We start from the raw sequence: 22,381 nt of genomic DNA on the forward strand, positions 1-22,381 counted from the left end.
ATAGCACAGGTAAGAATTGGAGCAGGGGAAGCCTTCACAACCATAGTACAGGTAAGAATTCGCAGTGTTTTCAATAAGAGCCGGCAACCAACAAAATTAACCACCTGTACGAGAAATTTTGCCGGCTATTAAATTTCCGTCACTGGGATTTTGAGGTTATACATGAAATCCGTAGATTTTTATCATGAATATCTGAATGATCTAGAGTAACTTCCTTGAGTGGTCTCTTTTTCATCGAAGTTTGATTTGATCCAATAAGTACGGTACTACAACTACTCAACAAGGCTACGTCTACAACTTGCGAGAATAAAGTTTAAAGAATAATTTTTTAATGAATAAATCCAACCTCATATAAAATTCACAACTCAACAATTGTGATTTAACTTTAGCTTTACAGGATATGATCAAGATTATTGAGAATTTGGGGCTTCATTGACAGAAGCGTCATGTACATGTATCTACGGCCGGTCTAAAATGTCGAACAGGAAAATAAATGTTTTTTTTTTTTAAATATTCACTGTCACTGCACAAGCTAGGTCAAGATGTACACAACAGCAATTATTTATATCTAGGCCGATATAATAAGACCGTACCTTACAAATAAAAGTCTTAATTGTTTAATCCTGACTGAGACGTAGGACGTAGGAATTCTTACAGTATTTCCTCAAACTGAAAATGTCAAATTTTTTAGACCTAACGAATAAAGTCTTAATTTTTAATTGTAGCCAAGATGTAGGAATTCTAACAGAATTTCCTCAGACTGAAAATGTAAACTTTGTATTCTCGTTTATTTGTGTTAGATCTGTTGAAATACAGGAAAAGTATTTACCTTTAATTCTAAATGGCTTTATAAAGTAAAATTTGATAATTGATATTGACCAAAATGTGAAAAAACATGGTACTTTTTATTGACCTGAGAGGTAAGAAAAATTAGTTAAAAATTCTAATTTTCGTTTTTGGCCTGGGGGCTCCCCCCCCCCACCAGGGCTTTGCCCTGGATCCGCTGGGGGGCCTGAGGTGGCCCCCAAACCTCTAGGGATGGGTATTGGCAGAAATTTCGTATGGTGATATATCACGATATTTTCCCAAAAATATCACAATAAATCGTGATATTTTTACATACAATTTTTACTACAATTTCATATGAATTTCCATAATATTTCCTAAAAATATGCTATAAAAACATAACTTTACTGTTTAAATATTTATTTATTTAATATAAAGAATGTTTGGATGCAGTTGTTTAACTGTTTTCAACATTTTAACACTTCCTGTTATTGTCATTCAATAGATTGAACTAACAAATGAATATTTATAGTTATGTACCAAATACCGGTATTTTAGTCTTCGTATCACGATACGTATCACGCAATAAAAAATCGTGATATACCGGTATACCGATAAAATTGCGCATCCCTACAAACCCCTCACCAAGACTGGTTTCCTGCTATTCCAAGTATATTTCCTTCCATTGAAAATCTTATTGAAAACACTGATTGGAGCAGGGGAAGCCCTCACAACCATAACACAGGTAAGAATTGGATTAGGGGAAGCCCTCACAACCATAGCACAGGTAAGAATTGGAGTAGAGAAAGCCCTCACAACCATAGCACAGGTAAGAATTGGAGTAGGGGACGCCATCATATCAATAGCACAGGTAAGAATTGGAGCAGGGGAAGCCTTCATAACAATAGCACAGGTAAGAATTGGAGCAGGGGAAGCCTTCACAATGATAGCACAGGTAAGAATTGGAGCAGGGGAAGTCCTCATAACCATAACACAGGTAAATGTGTGAGACTTTCACTTTTGTACAATTGGTTTGATAATATTTACAGGCTGATAATGTCTGGAAGATCCTCACAAATGTAGCTTAGGTAAACCAGCATACTTATGGATTTTTTTTATTTAGATTGTTTCTATATTTATACCTCTCAAACAAATCTTTTGGGGGTATATAGAAATTACTTAGTCTGTCTGTAAGTGCAATTGTTTCTTCACCATAACTTTGTAATAGAGAAATATTGGGGGCTCCTACTTTATACAAAATTGCTTATGACCTTAAGATATGCTATGACCTTGACCCAAACTGATTTGGACAAGTTCAAGGTTATTGGCAGAAAAAAAATTGTGTCTGGTACATTACTTTTCAATTGTAAGCTCTAATTTTTAATGGAGAAATATTAGATATACCAATTCAAAAAAATTGGCAATGGGGAGTATGATTTTTAGCTCACCTGAGCCGAAGGCTCAAGTGAGCTTTTCTGATCACATTTTGTCTGTAGTCCGTCTGTCCGTCTGTCTGTCTGTCTGTCCGTCTGTAAACTTTTCACATTTTCGACTTCTTCTCAAGAACCACTGGGCCAATTTCAACCAAACTTGCCACAAAGTATCCTTGGGTAAAGGGGATTCAAGTTTGTTCAAATGAAGGGCCACGCCCTCTTCCAAGGGGAGATAATTAAGAATTCGTGAAAAATTAATGGCATCATTAAAAAATCTTCTTCTCAAGTACCACTGTGCTTGAAAACATGAAACTTATGTGGAAGCATCCTCAGGTAGGGTAGATTCAAGTTTGTTCAAATCATGACCCCCGGGGGTAGGGTGGGGCCATAATGGGCGATCAAAGTTTTACATAGGAAATATACAGGAAAAATCTTTAAAAATCTTCTTCTCAAGAACAGCAAAGCCATTCTTGGTCATATTTATATGGTAGCATCCTCAGATAGTGTACATTCAAGTTTGTTCAAATCATGACCCCCGGGGGTCGGGTGGGGCCACAATGGGCAATCAAAGTTTTACATAGGAATATATAGGAAAAATCTTCAAAAATCTTCTTCTCAAGAACAGCAAAGCCATGATTGGTCATATTTACTTGGAAGCATCCTCAGGTAGTGTAGATTCAAGTTTGTTCAAATCATGACCCCCGGTGGTAGGGTGGGGCCACAATGGGCGATCAAAGTTTTACATAGGAATATATAGGAAAAATCTTTAAAAATCTTCTTCTCAAGAACAGCAAAGCCATAATTGGTCATATTTACATGGAAGCATCCTCAGGTAGTGTACATTCAAATTTGTTCAAATCATGACCCCCGGGGGTCGGGTGGGGCCACAATGGGCGATCAAAGTTTTGCATAGGAATATATAGGAAAAATCTTTAAAAATCTTCTTCTCAAGAACAACAAAGCCATCATTGGTCATATTTATATGGTAGCATCCTCAGGTAGTGTAGATTCAAGTTTGTTCAACTCATGACCCCCGGGGGTCGGGTGGGACCACAATGGGCGATCAAAGTTTTACATAGGAATATATAGGAAAAATCTTTAAAAATCTTCTTCTCAAGAACAGCAAAGCCATGATTGCTCATATTTACATGGAAGCATCCTCAGGTAGTGTACATTCAAATTTATTCAACTCATGACCCCCGGGGGTCGGGTGGGGCCACAATGGGCGATCAAAGTTTTACATAGGAACACATAGTAAAAATCTTCTTCTCAAGAACAGCAAAGCCATGATTGGTCATATTTATATGGTAGCATCCTCAGATAGTGTACATTCAAATTTGTTCAACTCATGACCCCCGGGGGTCGGGTGGGGCCACAATGGGCGATCAAAGTTTTACATAGGAACACATAGTAAAAATTCTAAAAAAAAAAAAAAACAATTTGTTAAGAATAGCAAAGCCATGATTGGTCATATTTATATGGTAGCATCCTCAGATAGTGTACATACAAATGTGTTCGAATCATGACCCCCGGGGGTCGGGTGGGGCCACAATGGGCCATCAAAGTTTTACATTGGAACACATAGTAAAAATCTTTAAAAAAAACTATTTGTTAAGAATAGCAAAGCCATGATTGGTCATATTTATATGGAAGCATTCTTAGATAGTGTACATTCAAGTTTGTTCAAACATGACCCCCGGGGGTCGGGTGGGGCCACAATGGGCGATCAAAGTTTTACATAGGAATACATAGGTTAAATCTTTAAAAATCTTCTACTCAAGAACAGCAAAGCTATGATTGGTCATATTTAAATGGAAGCATCCTCAGATAATGTAGATTCAAATTTGTTCAATTCCTGCCCCCCCCCCCCCCCCCAACCACTTTTATATTTAAACTTTTCAACCTTTCAAGATTGAAGTGATTTCTGCTTTTTCCTAGCCATAGTGCTCAGGTGAGCGATATGGCCCCTGGGCCTCTTGTTTGAGCTTGCTTTAGCCTTACATGCCTATAGTTTTTATTTTAATGGTATTAAATGAAATATATTTATGTTACATGATTGTATATGAATATTTGGGCAAACTGTTACAAATACTTGGACTTTCATCTTTTTGTTTTTGACGTGCTTATATCAGTCTGTATAAACAGATAATTTTTGAAAACATTTCCTTCTTGCAAATATTCACTGATATCAACAGTATTGAACCTTATCATATTTTATCATTATCAACACATAACTGGGTAGTACTATTGTCCAATTGTAAACAGTGTATACACACCAAATTGTAAATATATATACTTTAAATATTGAGGAAGGTATTTTATTTAAATTATTTGCACATGAAGGCTTACCTAGAACAATATCATCACTTGATATATAAGGAGGCCCATAATGATTTACAGGAAATTGACAATGTTCATTAAAATGAGAATTTAATCGTATCTAAATTCCTTTTTAATTCATTGTGTTAATTTGATGATCAATCATCAATTGATATAAATTTCATGTTTCCAGGGTATTTAATTCCTAATAAGTTTTTATAATTTAGAATGAGATATCATGGGGTAGCTTAATTTATACACATGTATATATTATCTCTCTCTCTCTCTCTCTCTATATATATATATGTATCTGTGTTTCAATGAGATACTTAAAATTGGCTCAAGCAAGGCAAATTTGTGAAGTATGGTATTGCTCACAATTAACGCAACTTATGATTAATATAATTACTGACATATTAGTTTAATGTAGGTGTAACATTTCAGGTGAACAGTGCATTTGTTACTCAGAGTTAAGAAATGTAGCAATGTGAACAAAATAGTGGAATGTTAAATACTTAATTATACAGTAAAGCTTATCCACAGCATAATTCTTAATAATTCCTTATAAAATTTTATGGTTAAAGCAAACTATGTAATGATACAACAATTTTATGGTTATATTGAACTGGATTTTTGTCCTGTAGAGGTTAAAAATAATTAAATTTACATCTTAATTATAACAAATTTCTCAAGATCTCAAAATTTAAAGTATTGAACATACATTACTTTTTGTAAGTTATTCAAATTCAATTCATCAGAAAACTTAAGTAATGTATTTAATTACTTCCCTGAAAATATTTGGTAGTCATTCTGTAAGAAAAACATGTGTATTGCAAATTGCTATGTATACTATAATATGGATATAAAGAATTACAGTCAAACCTCGTTATCTCAAACTCCATGTTACTGAAAAAACTTCCAGATAACTGAGGAATTGAGATATCAAGGGTAAAATACTAAAGAAATAAGTGGTTGGAACTTCCAAATCACTTCAACATATCCTTGGTATTCAAGATATTGATGTTTAGATACTGAAATTCAACTGTATTAATTAATATAGTGTAGTAAATTCACAGGTTCCCAGGACTTTGCTATAACTGAGTTTGACTGTACAGTAATAAGAAATGTGGCAAGGTGTTAAAACAAAATTGTGGTCAGTTACCATTTATACGTTTGTTTATATTTCTCACATCACGACCAGTCATAAATTTAAACTTGTATATAAAAGACGATTCTATGAACAAATGTTGGTATTTGTCAAATAAACAGAATCTTAATTACCAGTATGATTGTCAAGATCATTCTTAAATGCTTGAATGAAGACAAGAGAGATTCAACCTTGGAAACTGACTGTCATCTTTGTTGTGTTATGTGTATCTTTATACAATAAAATTATTTTGTATGAATGTGTTTATGGCAAGGTCATCATAAAATTCCTTTGTAGGTGTTATGTCTGTATACAGGAAAAGTACAATTCAGTCTATATGCAATGAGTAGATAACACAGTAAATGTACTCTGGGTTGAGAATTCAATTTAATAGGTGATTTAAAGCATATTATACATGTAAAATAGCCACAAGTAAATGTCATTGTCAAGGATTCTCATGAGACATTCTGATGCACAATTAGTTTACTGGTCAGAGACCAATTAGAGAACAGTTTAGCTATTTTAACTTGTGAGCAAGGGGAAATATCAAATTTTGCCTACTTAAACATTCTTCATTATTTCGGACGCAGGAGCTTCAGACACTTCCTGATGATCTAATCTTTAAGTTTTGATTCACTGTGTTTATGCAGTACTTGAATGTTTGACTAGTATCACACACATATAGCTTTAAAGTTTGTTTATAATAATGCTGAAAAAGAAGTGTCATCATTATTAAGACTGGTAAATAAGTGACTTTGGTACTGGTTGTTAGTCCCTGTCGGTGAAACCGGATGGGATTTTAGGTTTTCCCCATCTGTCTGTCATTCTGGCTATCTGTCAGTCTGTCCCACTAAGATTTTGAGATGTGAGTCTACCTTGATGGGTTACAGAGCAAATTTGCATTTCATTCCACCTCAATGATTTTTGATAAAATTACTGTGAATGAACAGTTTTAAAAAGATTAATATTTTTACAGGATATCATGTCTTTTTTAGACACTTTCAGATACTGATTTTACTAATTTTTGGTATATATGAGTCTACTTTGATGAGTCAACACAGATCAAGTTCCAATTTTGATCTGCCTCGATGATTTTGGACAGACTTTAGAATTACAGCCCTTGACTTGTTACCTGCAATACATGTTTATTAATGAATTTTTTATCTGTTGAATGTTTCCAGTCATTTTTAGGGAATTCTACTTTATGTACATGTAAATTTACAAAGGATGAAAATTATAAGGGAGAGTTTTGGAACCCCTTGCTGATAGTCCCACCCAGTTATCGCCAATTGAATCTGCCCATGATATAATTAATATGTTCATTGCAAAGAACTGCAGTCCAAATTTGGTGCTAATCTTGTTCCATGCTTAAATTACAGCTAAATCCTTCTTGAACTATAACTGGTTTATTTGATGGCAATTGATGCTTTAATTAATGAGTTAGTTCCCACTGAATGGAATAATAATCCATTGAAGGTCCACTCTTTAGCTTTAAAATCAGTAGTCAAACAATTACAACAGGTAAACAGATTAGTAAAATGTTTTTACTTAGTAGGCGTAGAACAAAAATATCCAGAGAGTGTGCCTGAATTTTTACTGGGTATCTTTCAGTCCTCAGCTTTTAAAGCTACTAGAACAGTGAACCATGGGCTCTACAGATAACCTTAATATCATCCTAATTAATCAAAGAATTTTATCACAATAATTTAACTACACAGGGGGAAAAATTAGGTTCCTTCAGGCAAAGAATGTAAGTTAGAAAGTGGTAGAGATTTATCTTTTTAAAAAATGTTTTTGAACAAAGAAATGTCTATGTGTGCATTTTTCTTCAATTTCGTAAAGAATTATAAAACATAGCAAACACAAAACTTGATGTCATATTGTACTATTTATGAAATGATTGACTATTTGTTATGCAATCATGATATATATATAGGTTGTGGGGGTTTAGGTAATGCCCTGAGTAACATACAGTGGACAAGTTTGATGATACTTATAATTGTAATGTACTATTATAACTCTAATCCTTTCTGGTGATGACCTGTACATACAATACAAACAATGTGACAGAGTACAGAGAGAGAGAGTGTGTGTATACAGATAACATTTGTCCTAGATACATATCTAAACAATCCACACATTTGTTAAACTGTTCTCATGCATGTAAACATAGCTGGAAGGATAAAAAAAATCTCAAAACAAATTATATTGATTAAAAAAACCCTGTTTTTAGGTGGTCAATTTGTCAATTTGTTAAAAAAAACCCTGTTTTTAGGTGATCAATTTGTCACTATCTTTTCGTTTGATCATCTACATTAGGAAGCTACATGAATTGTTTTCTTCCTGCATTTATAACATTGGTGTACATTTACTAGCTGTCATTTGACAATGCTGTAATATGACAATGCAAAATAAGGATTAGTGCTTAAAGATTTAAGGGTATTGAGTTGTGTGGATATAGATTTAAGGGTATAGAGTTGTGTGGGTATGGATTTAAGGGTATTTAGTAGTGTTGATATAGATTTAAGGGTATTGAGTTGTGTGAATGTAGACTTAAGGGTATTGAGTTGTGTGAATATAGACTTAAGGGTATTGAGTTGTGTGGGTATAGATTCAAGGGTGTTGAGTTGTGCAGATATAGATTCAAGGTATTGAGTTGTGTGGATATAGATAGAGATTGGAGATTCTTATTCTGATTCTCGATATCAAGAATACAGACAGTTTAATTTCTAACATATGACCAGAGTAAATTGCTTGGGAAGGGGAAAGGGGGGGGGGTTATTTGTGCTATCATTACCCCTACTTCTTTGAGTTTATTTAGATTGGAGACATATTTTGAGAGTGTTAATTTAATATCATTTCTTGTTACATTTTATGTTCTTTAAAATGACTTGCTATTTTCTTTCCATATAAACCTTGTGTACTTCAAAACTATGTACTTGTAGTATAAATAATTGTATATAATTTATTAATTTTAGGATATAGGAGAAGGCTGGTGGGAAGCCAAAAATGAAACTGGTGAGCAGGGACTTATCCCTGAGGCCTATGTACAGGTATTGTCAAAATGTCCTCCTAGCACAATTAAAAAATCAACATACTATCATACAGGAGGGTAGTATTTGCAACAGTTTACACTTTGTTATTTTTTTAACTTGATCAGTTCTAGCCTTCTCCATTTTTTTTTATCTGATATTTACGGGAGAAAAAAAATGTAGAAAACTAATTATTGAAAGTTAAGATTGATTTTCATTTTGTAAGAATGAAATGAAAAGATGTACTGCAAAATTTACTGCAGTAGGAGGTAGAGTGGAAATGTGTATGTTACTATGCATCACATTCTAATAAAAAAAAACTGAAAAGTTTTCAAAGAGCTTATGGCCAGAAGTTTATTTTCTGTCTGTAGCCTTTATATCTGTGAAGTCCTTCATAATGCTACTACTCTTACAATATTGGCTTGGTTTCAATATACATGTAAATTAAGTACTGCTACATAAAGCTACGCTCTTGAACCTAGCCGCTACATAGGGAGAGATAGCTTAAATATTTAAAATACTAAGTGCCAAATCCAAGATGGCCTCCTTAGTTACAACTTTGCAACACATAGGAATTTAATATAAAAGGGAATTGTTTTCTACATCTTAGGGAAATAAATGTAAATTTACACATATATTTTCGCTTGGAATAAACTCTTTTTGTTCCAAAAATGAGTTTTTAAAGAAATATTTTTATTTGAAATCTGACACTCAGCGGCTAAGCTGGCTGTTCGTTCAATAGGGATAGATATCTAACACCTAGCTGCTAGGTTAGCAGCTATGATCTTGAACGCAGTCCAGGTTCTAATTTTGATAAAATTATAAAAGTAGACTACGTCATGGTACACATTTCTAATGACATCAATTTTCATGAATCATTGTTGCAAATAAAATATTTTGAATTCTTTTTTGAATACTATTCTTCAAGCTATTGTTTTGACCTAATTTCACCAAATTGTACACCTTTTGTACACAGTCTTGAACTGATTTCAACTAAATTAGTAAAACAGATCATCAAGATATGTAACTGTAATATAATTTTATAACATTTTTGTGTGGTTGCTAAAAATTAAAGACTTCTGGTTTAAAATGAAATTGTTTTAGAAAGTAACATTTTTTTAGCTGCTGGAGCCACCAGAACCTTCTTTTCCTCCACCACCACCCCCATCAGCACCCAATGATCAGTGGAACACCCAGCATGGAGGGGGTAATGACTGGAACACTCCACAAGTAGGGGGTGGTGATTGGAACAGTCACACCACTGACAGCTGGGATCAAGAGCCCCCAGTTGCCCCAGACTACACAAACCATAACAATCAGGGGTACCATGGGGGAGGGATGCATCAGCAGGCCAGTGAAGAAACCTGGGATGATGATTGGGATGATGATAATGATGACTCGTCAGGTACAACCAACACAAGCCAGGTAAGGACTGAGGTCATTGAGGAGGCTGTTTATTGAGTTATAAAGCTCTAGTATAAACACATCAAATCGCTGTTGAACTTAGGAAGTAATTTGTGCATGTAAATATGACTAATGATAACAGTTTGGCGATATTTTAACTAAATAATACAGATCAGTGTGTAAATGGGTTATGAAGGAGGTTCATTTAAAATGCTTGTGCCAAATTTTATTATGCTTTATATAGTAATTTTTTTTACTGAATTTTGACAAAGGCATGCAGTCAAAGCTAAATAATGCACATAATGCATGTAGTCATATTAATTTATTGTGATGAAATATAGCAGTAGAATTTGAACAGAAAATGCTCTGGTCATGAATTTTTAGCTAACACACTTTGTAGTAACACAAGTCACATATTATTAGCTAATTGAGACAAAGTCTGATGGCCCAGGTACAACAACAACAGAACAGGTAGCCACTGATCCATCTCTAGAAGTGATAATAGAGGAGGTAGTCATTTATAATATCAAGTCTCCAAATGGACTATTACAAGAAGTGCTGACTTTACAGTCCACGGTTTTCTTTGACATTTAAACCTGCATTATATACGGAATTGATAATACATAAGATAGTGATTATAGATATGGTTTTAGGGGTGCTAATATGATTAACCACTATACAATCAACACAAGAGATGATGGGAGGCAGAATGACATAACTCAAAATACATTATTTGTGAGGGGTAGTACATGTATCTCCTTTCAATCTTGTTTTTTAAAGGAATCAAATAAGAAAAAAAAAATCATTCCGGAAAGAAAAACTTGGCAGGAGTTGGTCAAGTTGTTTGGGGGGGGGGGGGGGGGGGAGGATGAGAATAGGGTGGTTGCCATTCTTGACAATGTAATATGTGCTTTAAAAATGGCCCATTATTATCTTCCAATTAACTTTTAAGCTAAATATTTATATTGCAAAGGAGCTTTCATACATTGTCCTAGTGTAAAAGTAGGTCATCGACTTTAAAAGTCAGCACCTCTCACAAGAGTCCAATACCCAAAACCTATAGTACACCTCTACAGATCATGAGAAAACCAATGCAGGCTCAATGTCTGTATTTTAGCACACAGTCCCACAGTTGTTGAAAAACTAATCTGCACTCCACAAATAAAATATTAAACAAAGCACTTACAGTTTGTATTATAATACTCTTGCACAGTCAAAAATGTACACATTTAGGTACTACATACATTTATGTAAAGGGGAACTGAAACTCAGTGTGTCAGTTACATATTAACTTTTTGTTTAAATCTTTATGAATTAATTACCATACAGTAATACTATATAGCATCAAAACAAGTTAAAAGAGCTGTCAACTAACCAGGAATTCCACATCTTAAAGTTATTAGTAATTACAACTCTGAAAAACATTCGTTAATTCTTTGATAGATTGCCTTGTATATACATGTATAGTATAATTTTTCTCTGTCTCTAATATTCAATATGAACAGGATTTTCTAGAGGTAAGGCCAGCACAGCTTGGAAAAGGGACTGTTTTATGTGGAGAATAAAATAGATAAAACAATGCCATTGAACAATACTGTAGATTCCTAAATATATGTGAGAAATTGTATTATCGCATAATTTTGTGAGAAGCATCACTCGTGAAGTAGAATTGCTTTTATATTTGTATTGCTGAAATGAGTAAAACATTTTGTTCAACTGTCCACAAGCAAATTCGAATTGTCACCATTTAGCATCTATGTCAGTTTGCTATATTTAGTACTCACATAACATAAGGAATCTACAGTAATGCATGCTTTAAACAGTATCTAGTTGAGTGACTTGTTAGTCATTGCATGGGTCTGGATAGAGGGAGATTCCATGTGTTTTGCAGTGAACATCTGTCTGTTAACTTTTGTGAAACAGCTACCTATCTTTAATATGTGCATCTAAAATTTGAATAAACTGAAATAGTTTGTGCCAAGATGGAAGTGGTGTCATTTGAATGATTGTTTTACAGATTGCTATATGATGGCTGTTTAATGATATTTTAATTTAATAAATGCCAGTTTATCTATATTGTAGGACACATATTAATTTTATTGAATTTTTTGACAGGACCAGCTTCCTGGATCAGGAAATTTTGGATTATCTGCTCCAAAAAGGGAAAAGAAACAACTATCCCCAAATTCTGATGTGTCCAGATATGGCACAGTCAAGAAAAGTTTCAACAGGTAAGTTGGTGCATCGAAAACTTCTGTAAGGTTTGGAAATATATGCAAGCTAGTAGACTACAATAAGATACATAATTTATCCTTAAATTGAGAATCTAACTTTAAAAATATGTGAAGTAAGTATTTTTTTATTGGCTACAAGATTAAATTTGCTTTCTTTATGAAAATTAAAGCTCTAATTCATGGAAATAGGCATTTCATGTTTGAAGATTGTTTTGTACACAGATTTTCAACCTTTGCCAAAACTGGTGGTGATGCCTTTTTGATGGGAACAGTTTCAGCCAACGTGTCTGAGAGCGACCTTATCAAAATCATAGTATGTCATATTCATTTGTTGTATTTTGCTTTTTTTTTTTTTTATCATAATAGATATTAAACATTTATACACTCAACAGATTTCTTCTTCATCACTTTATACCTGACTTTACTTTGAGAGAAAATTATGCCCTGTTCACACGGAGAGTTTAATTCGCAGTAAATTAATGCGAAGTAAAATGATGCGAATCAAACTAATGCGAATTAAATTGCGTTCACACGACAGCTAATGCGAAGTAAACTAATGCGAATTAAAATTTTACTTCTACAACAAGGCTATTCAGTAAGGCTATTATGACGTCATTTACAAATCACGTCATTTTGTGCAGAGCAGATATACATTTGACATAATGTCATAGTGTCTGTACACATTTTAGTGATTAACATAATTTTCCTTTGTTTTCCACTCAAAAATAGCATAAGTACCTATATTTGACCATCGACATGTGGCCTGTGACTTAATTCTGCCCTTATGCATGCATCAAAATTTAATTCAAATTAGCTTCGCTTAGCGTTCACATGGAGCTAATGCGAAGTAATTTAATGCACAGTAAACTAATTCGAATTAAACTAATTTGCATTAAATTCTCCGTGTGAACATGGATCAAATTTAATTGGCAGTAACTTACGTTTAATTCAAATTAAACTCTCCGTGTGAACAGGGCATTAAAGTACACTTTACTGTAAATGTAGAATCATTTATGATGTTGCAACATTGACAAAATTAATGTATGACTTACAAATTCATGTATGACTTACAATTGTCAATATTTCTACTCATCAAATTTATTATCATTGTTGAAGAGGAATATTGAACTCTGCTAGACTGTCAAAGTTACCATTCACCAACTTTCTTGGAAAAAAAAAGTATCAAAATTTCAACCCGTCTATATACTAGTAACCACATTTTACAGTGTTTGTATATTTTCACTCTTGTATATTTTATTTTATTAAGTGCATTCACAAATTTTGGGTTCAAATGTTCAAATGCTAATTAAATGATCACCTCTTCTAGAAATACACACAAATCTTTGTGTTTTTGAAATGTGGATTAATTGTAGGAAACAGTAGATGGTCCTGCCTGGAATTATCCCTCCCAACCTTACACATGTTCCATCAAGTCCCCCAAAAAAGAGAGCAAGTTAAAGGGACTAAAGAGTTTTATAGCCTATCAACTCACACCTTCTGTAAGTGTACTATTGCTGTATGTTCCATACATATTATGTAATGGCAATCAGGGGTGTGCAATTAAAAAAAATAAGTACTAGCCCACGGGCTAGTGGAAGCAATAAAGTTACTAGCCCCAAGTAAAAAGTTACTCGCCCAAATGTAGGGGGGGGGGGGGTTAACAACTAATATTACAAGGAAATAGTTTATTGTTGAAATAGTCAGGGTTTAAAATAAATTTGATTCTTTTCAATTTTCAGTAGTAAAATTAAATCATATATAAATTGATAACTATGATAGAAAGTAAAAATAAATTCAAATAAATTATCTTATCTAAAATGAAATGACAATCATTTTTTCATCTTAAATCATTAAATATGCTGGAAATATATTTTTATGTAAACCACATAACACTTATTTTTAGTTGATTGAGTGATTGTAAATAATTTAATGAGATATCTGCAGGTGTATTTACCATAAACAGAGGAATAGAGGAAATTCGGATTAGATAAAAACGATCGTTTTTGGAAGTACATAATTCAGGTAGTACTGCAAAATGGGTAAGATTATGGAGATTTACGAACAATTGGAGCATGCTGCCGAAAATTTTTCATTGCTTGAGAATTTAATAGCAAAAAATGAGTGAAAATACCGATAGTGATTTTCATGTATTACATTGGTAGTTTTAATTTTTACTAGCCCAAGGGGCTGCCCCCGTGCATAAAACTACTAGCCCGACCCCAAACAATGGTAGCCCGGGCGTCGGGCGATGCTAATTGCACACCCCTGGCAATATCAATACATTTTTATGTACATGAAGGCAAAGCACATTACAAGTACATGTACATGTTAATGTAAAGAATAATTTTTTCTTGAAGTTCTGAGTTCACAAGGATATATATAGATTTTTTTCCTAAATGTAACATAATTGAAATTGATATTATAATGATTATTCATATGATTTTGTAGTTTAGCAACATTCAGGTCAGTCGAAGGTACAAACACTTTGACTGGTTACACGAGCGTCTAGAGGCAAAGTTCACATGTATTCCTATCCCACCATTACCAGATAAGGCAATTTCAGGTAAGTACCGGTACATGTGTATATCTTTTATATTGAGTGTATATCTACTTGATATATGTATCAAGATGTCTGTGTTCAGATTCTTTGTGACTATCTATAGAAAAATCATTCATAGTACTGAAGTAGTAGAAACTATAGTTATGTAATTGCTTGTTTTAGCTTAATTAGGAATAGTTTGAATAATTGTTTATTTACTACCATCATTGTGATGTCATGAATTGTATTTTTGGATTTGTTATCACTGAGAACTCGTTGCAGTCACCTTTGGCTCCATATCAACTCAGGGGGTAAAAGGAGGTGTGTAGCTTGTCAGCCATTCCTTACCAACATCTGGCTTATAATTGAGGCTTGTCAGCCATTCCTTACCGACATCTGGCTTATAACTGAAGCTTGTCATCCATTCCTTACCGATATCTAGCTTATAATTGAGGTTTCTTGGCCATTCCTTACCGACATCTGGCTTATAACTGAAGCTTCTCAACCATTTCTTACTGATTTCTGGCCTATAACTGAGTCTTGTCATCCATTCCTTACCGATATCTAGCTTATAATTGAGGCTTCTCAACCATTTCTTACTGATATCTGGCTTATAACTGAAGCTTCTCAGCCATTCCTTACTGATATTTGGCTTATAACTGAAGCTTCTCAGCCATTCCTCACTGATATCTGGCTTATAACTGAAGCTTCTCAACCATTTCTTACTGATATCTGGCTTATAGCTGAAGCATTTAAGCCATTTCTTACTGATATCTGGCTTGTGACTGAGGCTTTTCAGCCATTACTAACTGACATCTGGCTTATAACTGAAGCTTCCCAGCCATTCCTAACTGATATCTGGCTTATATCTGAAGCTTCACAGCCATTCCTTACTGATATCTGGATTATAACTGAAGCTTTTCAGCCATTCCTTACTGATATCTTGTTTATAGCCTTAGCTTCTCAGCCATTCCTTACCATTATCTGGTGTACTGGGTATTCTTGCACGTCTGCCTTATTAATGCCATCCAAAGCTTAGCATCTCATTTTAAAATAGCTGGATTAATTTAATTATGCATTATTTACTGTGCAGGTCTCTTTTTACTGTTTGAAGTCTCCCCCCTGCCTCCACCCCCCCCCCCCCCCCCCCCCGCACACACACCTCACCAGTTTGTCATTTAGATTACATAATTATCATGAAAGGCACATATATTGTTGTTGTAGAGCTAGAATTTACAAGCCGAATGATGAATGAAGAAATTATATAAATATTAAATATCATTCATTTATATATCAAGATTTAAAAGTCGATGCTTTGGAATTTCAGCAAAAAATGCATCAAAAGGTTTGCTACTCAAGGATTTCATTTTTAAATGGGAGAAGTTCATTTTGCATGATAAAAACTAATTAAAATGTAAAAGTAGGTAATTCATAAATAGTAGAACTTGAATAAGTTATGAGGTGTGAGACTCATTTGCTTGTAGTGGGAAGTGGACTCTAGAATAGAATCTAACAAATTTACTATTAACAGTTTTAAACAGTCAACACAAGCTACAGTTGAACTTCAATATCTAGAATGTCAGTACATGTATTTAAATTACCATGGATATGTTGAAGTGAGTTGGAAGTCTCTTCCATGTTTTTATGCCCCTGTAATGAAAGGTAGATTTTGCTGTCTGTTTGTCAGCAAGAACTTTGACCTTGGCCATAACTTTTGAACAGTTGGTGCTAGGGCTTTCATACTTCATATGTGAATTTTTTAATAAAAGACCTTTCCTTGGGTGTAAATATTTTTGATTTTTTTACCTTGACCTTGGAGTTTGACCCACTTTTAAAAAACTTGAAGCTTGGCCATAACTTTTGAACAGCTTTCAAATTTCACAGGTGTATTCCTTGTGACAAAACCTTCCATTGGATACCAGTAATTTTGACCCTTTGACATTGACCTTGGCATTTGACCTACTTTTGAAAAACTTTAAACTTGCCCAAAACTTTTGAACAGTTGATGCTAGGGTTTTCATATTTCACATGTGTATTTCTTGTGACAAATCTTTCCTTTAGGTACCATCAATTATGACCCTTTGACCATGGCCTTGGAGTTGGACTTACTTTTAAAAAATTTTAACTTTGGCCATAACTTTTGAACGGTTGGTGCTAGGGCTTTCATATATCATATACATATTTCTTGTGACCTTCTCTTGGGTACCAACAGTTTTTACCTTTATTCATTGACCTTGGAGTTTGACTTACATTTGAAAAACATTAACCTTGTCCATAACTTTTGAATGGTTGATGCTAGGGCTTTCATATTTCACTTGTGTATTTCTTGTGACAAGACATTCACTTGGGCACCATTAATTTTGACCTTTACCTTGACATTTGACCTTCTTTTGAAAAAAAACTTTACCTTTGCCATTACTTTTCAGTTGTTGGTGCTAGGGCTTTTATATTTCACAGGTATATTCCTTGAGACAAGACTTTCTTTGGGTAACAACATTTTTGATCTCTTGACCTTGACTTTGAAATTTGACTTGCATTTGAGAAACTTTTACCTTCACCATTAGCTGCCTTACGGGGGCATCAGTGTTTCACAAACACATCTTGTCTTGAAGTTTTTCTCAGTCCCATTGAGTTTGAGATAACGAGGTTTGACTGTATATATTTATTTCTAACATGAAATACAGAAGCCATGTTTTGAGCAAGCCAAAATACATGTACATGCATTTTGTAAAAGATGTAAGGAAGTTATTGTACAGGGGTTTTGATTTAACTAAACACAGGTAAAGAGCTACCAAGATAAATTTAAGAAATTTTTATATAAAGTTATGCCCTTCCTTGTTCAGTTAGATGCAATATTTCTATCAATTTTACTGCTTTCATAGCAAATTTATGATATTGGGACCTTGGCTTAGTTTTAGGAAATGTATTCTTTCTTCAGCAAAATCTCAGTCTAATAAGCTTTTTAATATGAAAATTAATGCAAGCAATAATTTCTCCCATTCTTATTAATTGTTTTGAAGAAAACTAAACCCATCACACATATTTACATTATTGTTAAATTTGCCTTATCAATCACACCAATTCAAATTTTTCATTAGATATAAATTAAGTCAAGTAAACTTTTTTTATTTCTGCACTTCTCTTTGGTGAGTATTGACAACAACCAACTATCTGTTCAACTGATGCTCTTTACTGAAACAGATTCTAACCGGGGCTGTGTTGTTATATTTTGTGTCAAATACCTGTGAGTAAAATGATTTATCTGACATTTCAGGTCGCTATGAGGATGACTTTGTATCAGAGAGAATGAAATTGCTACAGCTGTGGGTAGATAGAATGGTTCGACACCCTGTTATTTCACAGTCCGAGGTCTTCAATCACTTCCTTACCTGTACGGATGAAAAGGTATTTAATGGCCAAGCGTCAAATCTTCTAGTCAAGAAATCTTGTAGAAGCAGTTTGGTCATTTTAAAGTTTCTTCTTTTTTCTGAACTCCAATACATGTATCTTATTAGAATTTTCCCAATTACTCAAGAGCAAACTGAAATTCTCTTCTCAATAATTAAAGACATTATATTTTGTCAAAAAATGTTTCTAAAAAATTGTTCAGAGGAAGGACTTACCTACAGCAAGAATATGTCAGTCATTATAAATTTGTTATATCATTTCTGTTTTGATTCCATTTAAACAAAGTGAACTAGGTATCAATTCAACAGCTTGTTCAGATTACACCAATATCCAAGGTTTTATGCTGTACATGTATGTCTCTTGCCTAATTAAGAGAGATTTCATAATAAGCCTCAGAGCTTTATATTGAATGTTTTTTGATGTGCATGACATAGGTACAGAAAAAAGTAATGATATTATATTGAAATTTTTTCAGGGTCTTGCAGTAAGTTTTGGAGTCACTATACAATATACACATATTGGCTAATCAAACTGGGTAATTTGGCCGTATAATGCAATTACTCCATCCTGCCAATATTTTTTATGTATACCTCCAGCTCTTTTTTGTGTAGTTACAACTTTTTAAGTAAAGCAATATTTTCAGTTCATAATTGGAATTTGAAAGGTTTCCTGCTAAATTTGTTTATGTCAACCTTGAAAATGTGATCTAGGAAAATGGCCTTTTCATAATTTTCTTTCATTTCATTAAAACTATGATGATGTCTATTTGATTAATTGTATATTACCCAGTTTGTTAGCTTATCTATTTTGTACAATTTGTACACAAGAAATGAGAATGCGATGATACAATATTAACATATACATACATTTACATACATTACATATGGTTTATGATAAAACTGTAATCTACTTGTCTAGCTACATGTATGTACTATTTTCAGAAATTCTCAAAAACATGTAACAATTGTGCATGCATCTTTTTTTCTTTCTTTTTTCCTTTGCCAGTCAAATCTTATTTTAAAATCTTTTTCAATAAGTAAAACATTGTATTTGGCACTTAACTAGCAGTATTAAATAATATATATACATGTAACAGTAAACAATTTCAGGAATCGAATATTTCCTTATTAGAAATAATTTATAAAAACATGCAATATGTAAATAAAATATCTGTATGTAGCATGTATGTAATTTATCCTTTGAAATGGCAGTGTTGTTGAATAGTTTAAGACCAAAGTCTACCAGAGTGTCATATATTGGTTATGAGCATTCTCTACATTTTTGCTAATTATGGATTTTTGTAGAAATGGAAGGCTGGAAAACGTAAAGCAGAGAAAGATGAATACCAAGGAGGAAAATTTTTCCTGACCCTACAAACTCCACCCACCTCACTAGACATGAGGGATGTGTACGTATCATTCATCATTGATTTCTATGTTTTCATAAGTTAATGTAATAAGTACAATACACATGTACATGGATTTAAGAAAATATATGGCTGCTTTTTTCCCCAGAAATAGGCTCAAGGGCCATAAAACATAGATCAGGCTCTTTTTTGATCTCAGTCTTATTTTCCCACAATAAATTCATTTTGTAAAAGTGAGACTAAGATTAAAAAATAAGCTTGTAAAAGTTTACTGTCCCTGGAACCTGGTCTATAGTTTTGATATCATTTCTTTAAAAGCAGATATTACCTTGGTAAATAAATAATGATATTCTGAAAATCTTTAGGTGTGAGCTATATATATTTAATCATACATACATGTATTGCTTTTTTACGTTTTGTAATTTCCTATAATTACAGGGAGAAAAGAATGGAAATCTTTTGTAAATTTGTGAAAAATATGGATGATAATGTACGGAACATGTTACAAATAGGACATGACAGTCGGAAGAAACACCTAGGCCGTGAGTTTATTGTCACTGAAGTGATGATGTATTTATGTTTTTATTGAATTAATTACATAAACATATACCACTAAATATATCAGTATTTTAATTTCATATCAAAATTCAAAGGTCATATTCTTTAACAGCATACAAGAGAGAATTTCAGAAGATTGGTGGGTCATTTAAACAGATGGCTGAGACATTTAATTTGGATGCTTCAGCACGTGAGTTGGATTTCATGTCATTCTTTTATTTGAAACAGATTTCGCTTAAATATTAATAAAAATTCTTTCTTTCTTTGTTGATATGGGATTAATGGTTGCAGCATTGCAGAAAAATATAATTGCAAAAAATATAAATTAAGTAATTTAAATCACACGTCAGTGAACAGGTTCGATTGCATAATGAGATGAATGTCCGACTATCATGGTGATGGTACAGGGATCGATTCTCAGCAGTACCAATACGATTTTTTCTTCAGATAAAAACAAATTTGATGAAATTTTCTAAGTTCTTTCCTCGGTAGAGGCACGGGAAGGAGAATTTGAACATAGCAAATACCGTTTTCAATGCAATTTGCAACTCTCCATTCCTGAAAAGTAATGGAGCTCTCGTACAAAAGTGGATTTTAAATTTATTTTATTGTACAATGTATGTCCATTTGTATTTATAGATTCACGAAATTTAACAGCAGCAATTGATTACACAGGAGATACATACAATGAAATAGGAGATATGTATGAAAAACAGGTAAAATTTTAGCAATTTTAGAATTATTCAGTTGCAATACAGTAATCAGGTTAAAGTTTTTGAAGCAGCTCTGATTCACAAGTATCTATAAGCCTCATCTGGACCATATTTGCAAGCATAATGCATCCAGTGATGACTAGTGTAATTTTAACTCAGGCATGTAGGCTTTTCTGATCAATATTTGTTGTCTGTTAACTTTTCACTTTTTATTTTACATCTGAATAATTATGAAGAAGTAGTGGAGCAATTCAACCAAATAAGATGGTACAAAGCATTCTGGGTATTGGAGATTCAAGTTGTTTAGATAAAGAAATACCTTGTTCCAAATGAATAAGAATTACTATTATAATAGTGATAATATTGTTGGGGGGGGGGGGGGGGTCTTTTTTATAAGAGTCAAATGGTCATAAAAGACAAAAATGAAAGCTTTCTTAAATAGTGCAGATTCAGTTATGTTCAAGACATAGATCTGGGTAGGGTGGCATTGCTGGGGGTCAAAGTTTTAATTGGGAGTAAGTAGGAAAAATACTTTCAAAATTTCCTTCTCCAGAACAGCAGAGCCACAATTGGTCATGTTGATGAGCAAGCATCCTCATGAAGTGTACAATTTATGTCCACCGGGGCTGAGTGTATAGTAATATATAGGAAAAGTAAAAAAAATAGCAGACAAGAAGTCGTCATATATTAGCATCTCCAGGTAGTGGTAGAATCAGGTTTGTTCAAACTGTGGTCCCTGGGAAAACACTGTGAAATGTGTTTTGAAAAGAATAGCTTAGTCATAATTCCTCAAATAATAAGATAACCTTCCCCATATAGTGGGAAGTAAAAGTGTTCAATTCTTGGCACCAGGGGCAACGATGGGGTCACAATTTAGGGTCAAACTTTACATAGGAATATACATGACTAGTATAAAATATCTTTTAAAATCGTTTAAAAAAACAAGTCCATGTTTTGTCACAATGAATATGAAAACATTCCATGTAATGCAGATTCAATGGACTACATTGGTACCAGATATATTGCAGATAAACAATAATTTTAGAAGAAGTCAGAATTTGTAAACTTAAGTTGACGTTTAACCTTAATATACTGTTTTAAATTAAAAATGTTGAAATCATGGACTTTGTTTTGGTGACTGCAATAATGGATTTCATTTACCTTCATGTGCAAATTCTTTATAAGGGAGAGAAAATTGATTTATGTGTTACAGCCCAAGGCCTATTGTTTATGGAGATGTTTTAAGTTCCCATTGTTTATATTTTAACTATGTTTAATATTAAAGCATTACTTTTGATTTATATTGATTGTAGCCAAAGGAAGACTTAGATCCTATGATTGATGTTTTATTTGAGTACAAGGGAATGCTGTCTACCTACCCAGATGTTCTGAAGCTACATGAGGTATAAAACATCACCGAAATTAGCACTAAGTTGACAAAG

General features: G+C 33.3%; 1 protein-coding gene across 1 annotated transcript in view; it reads left to right on the forward strand.

Moving 5' to 3' along the window:
* Positions 1–22,381, forward strand: part of LOC133189987 (sorting nexin-33-like) — a 31,879-nt gene that overhangs the window by 6,091 nt on the left and 3,407 nt on the right. The window contains exons 3-14 of the mRNA XM_061325443.1: positions 8,664–8,738; positions 9,840–10,142; positions 12,237–12,352; positions 12,578–12,668; positions 13,729–13,854; positions 14,804–14,918; positions 18,169–18,299; positions 19,607–19,710; positions 20,107–20,210; positions 20,339–20,416; positions 20,866–20,942; positions 22,253–22,342. Coding sequence (XP_061181427.1) covers positions 8,664–8,738; positions 9,840–10,142; positions 12,237–12,352; positions 12,578–12,668; positions 13,729–13,854; positions 14,804–14,918; positions 18,169–18,299; positions 19,607–19,710; positions 20,107–20,210; positions 20,339–20,416; positions 20,866–20,942; positions 22,253–22,342 — 1,410 coding nt within the window. The remainder of the gene's footprint in view (positions 1–8,663; positions 8,739–9,839; positions 10,143–12,236; positions 12,353–12,577; positions 12,669–13,728; positions 13,855–14,803; positions 14,919–18,168; positions 18,300–19,606; positions 19,711–20,106; positions 20,211–20,338; positions 20,417–20,865; positions 20,943–22,252; positions 22,343–22,381) is intronic.

The sequence above is a fragment of the Saccostrea echinata genome, unplaced genomic scaffold (genome assembly GCF_033153115.1).
Source record: "Saccostrea echinata isolate AGI-Se365-2 ecotype Australia unplaced genomic scaffold, CSIRO_AGI_Sech_v1 ptg000020l, whole genome shotgun sequence".
NCBI lineage: Eukaryota > Metazoa > Mollusca > Bivalvia > Ostreida > Ostreidae > Saccostrea > Saccostrea echinata.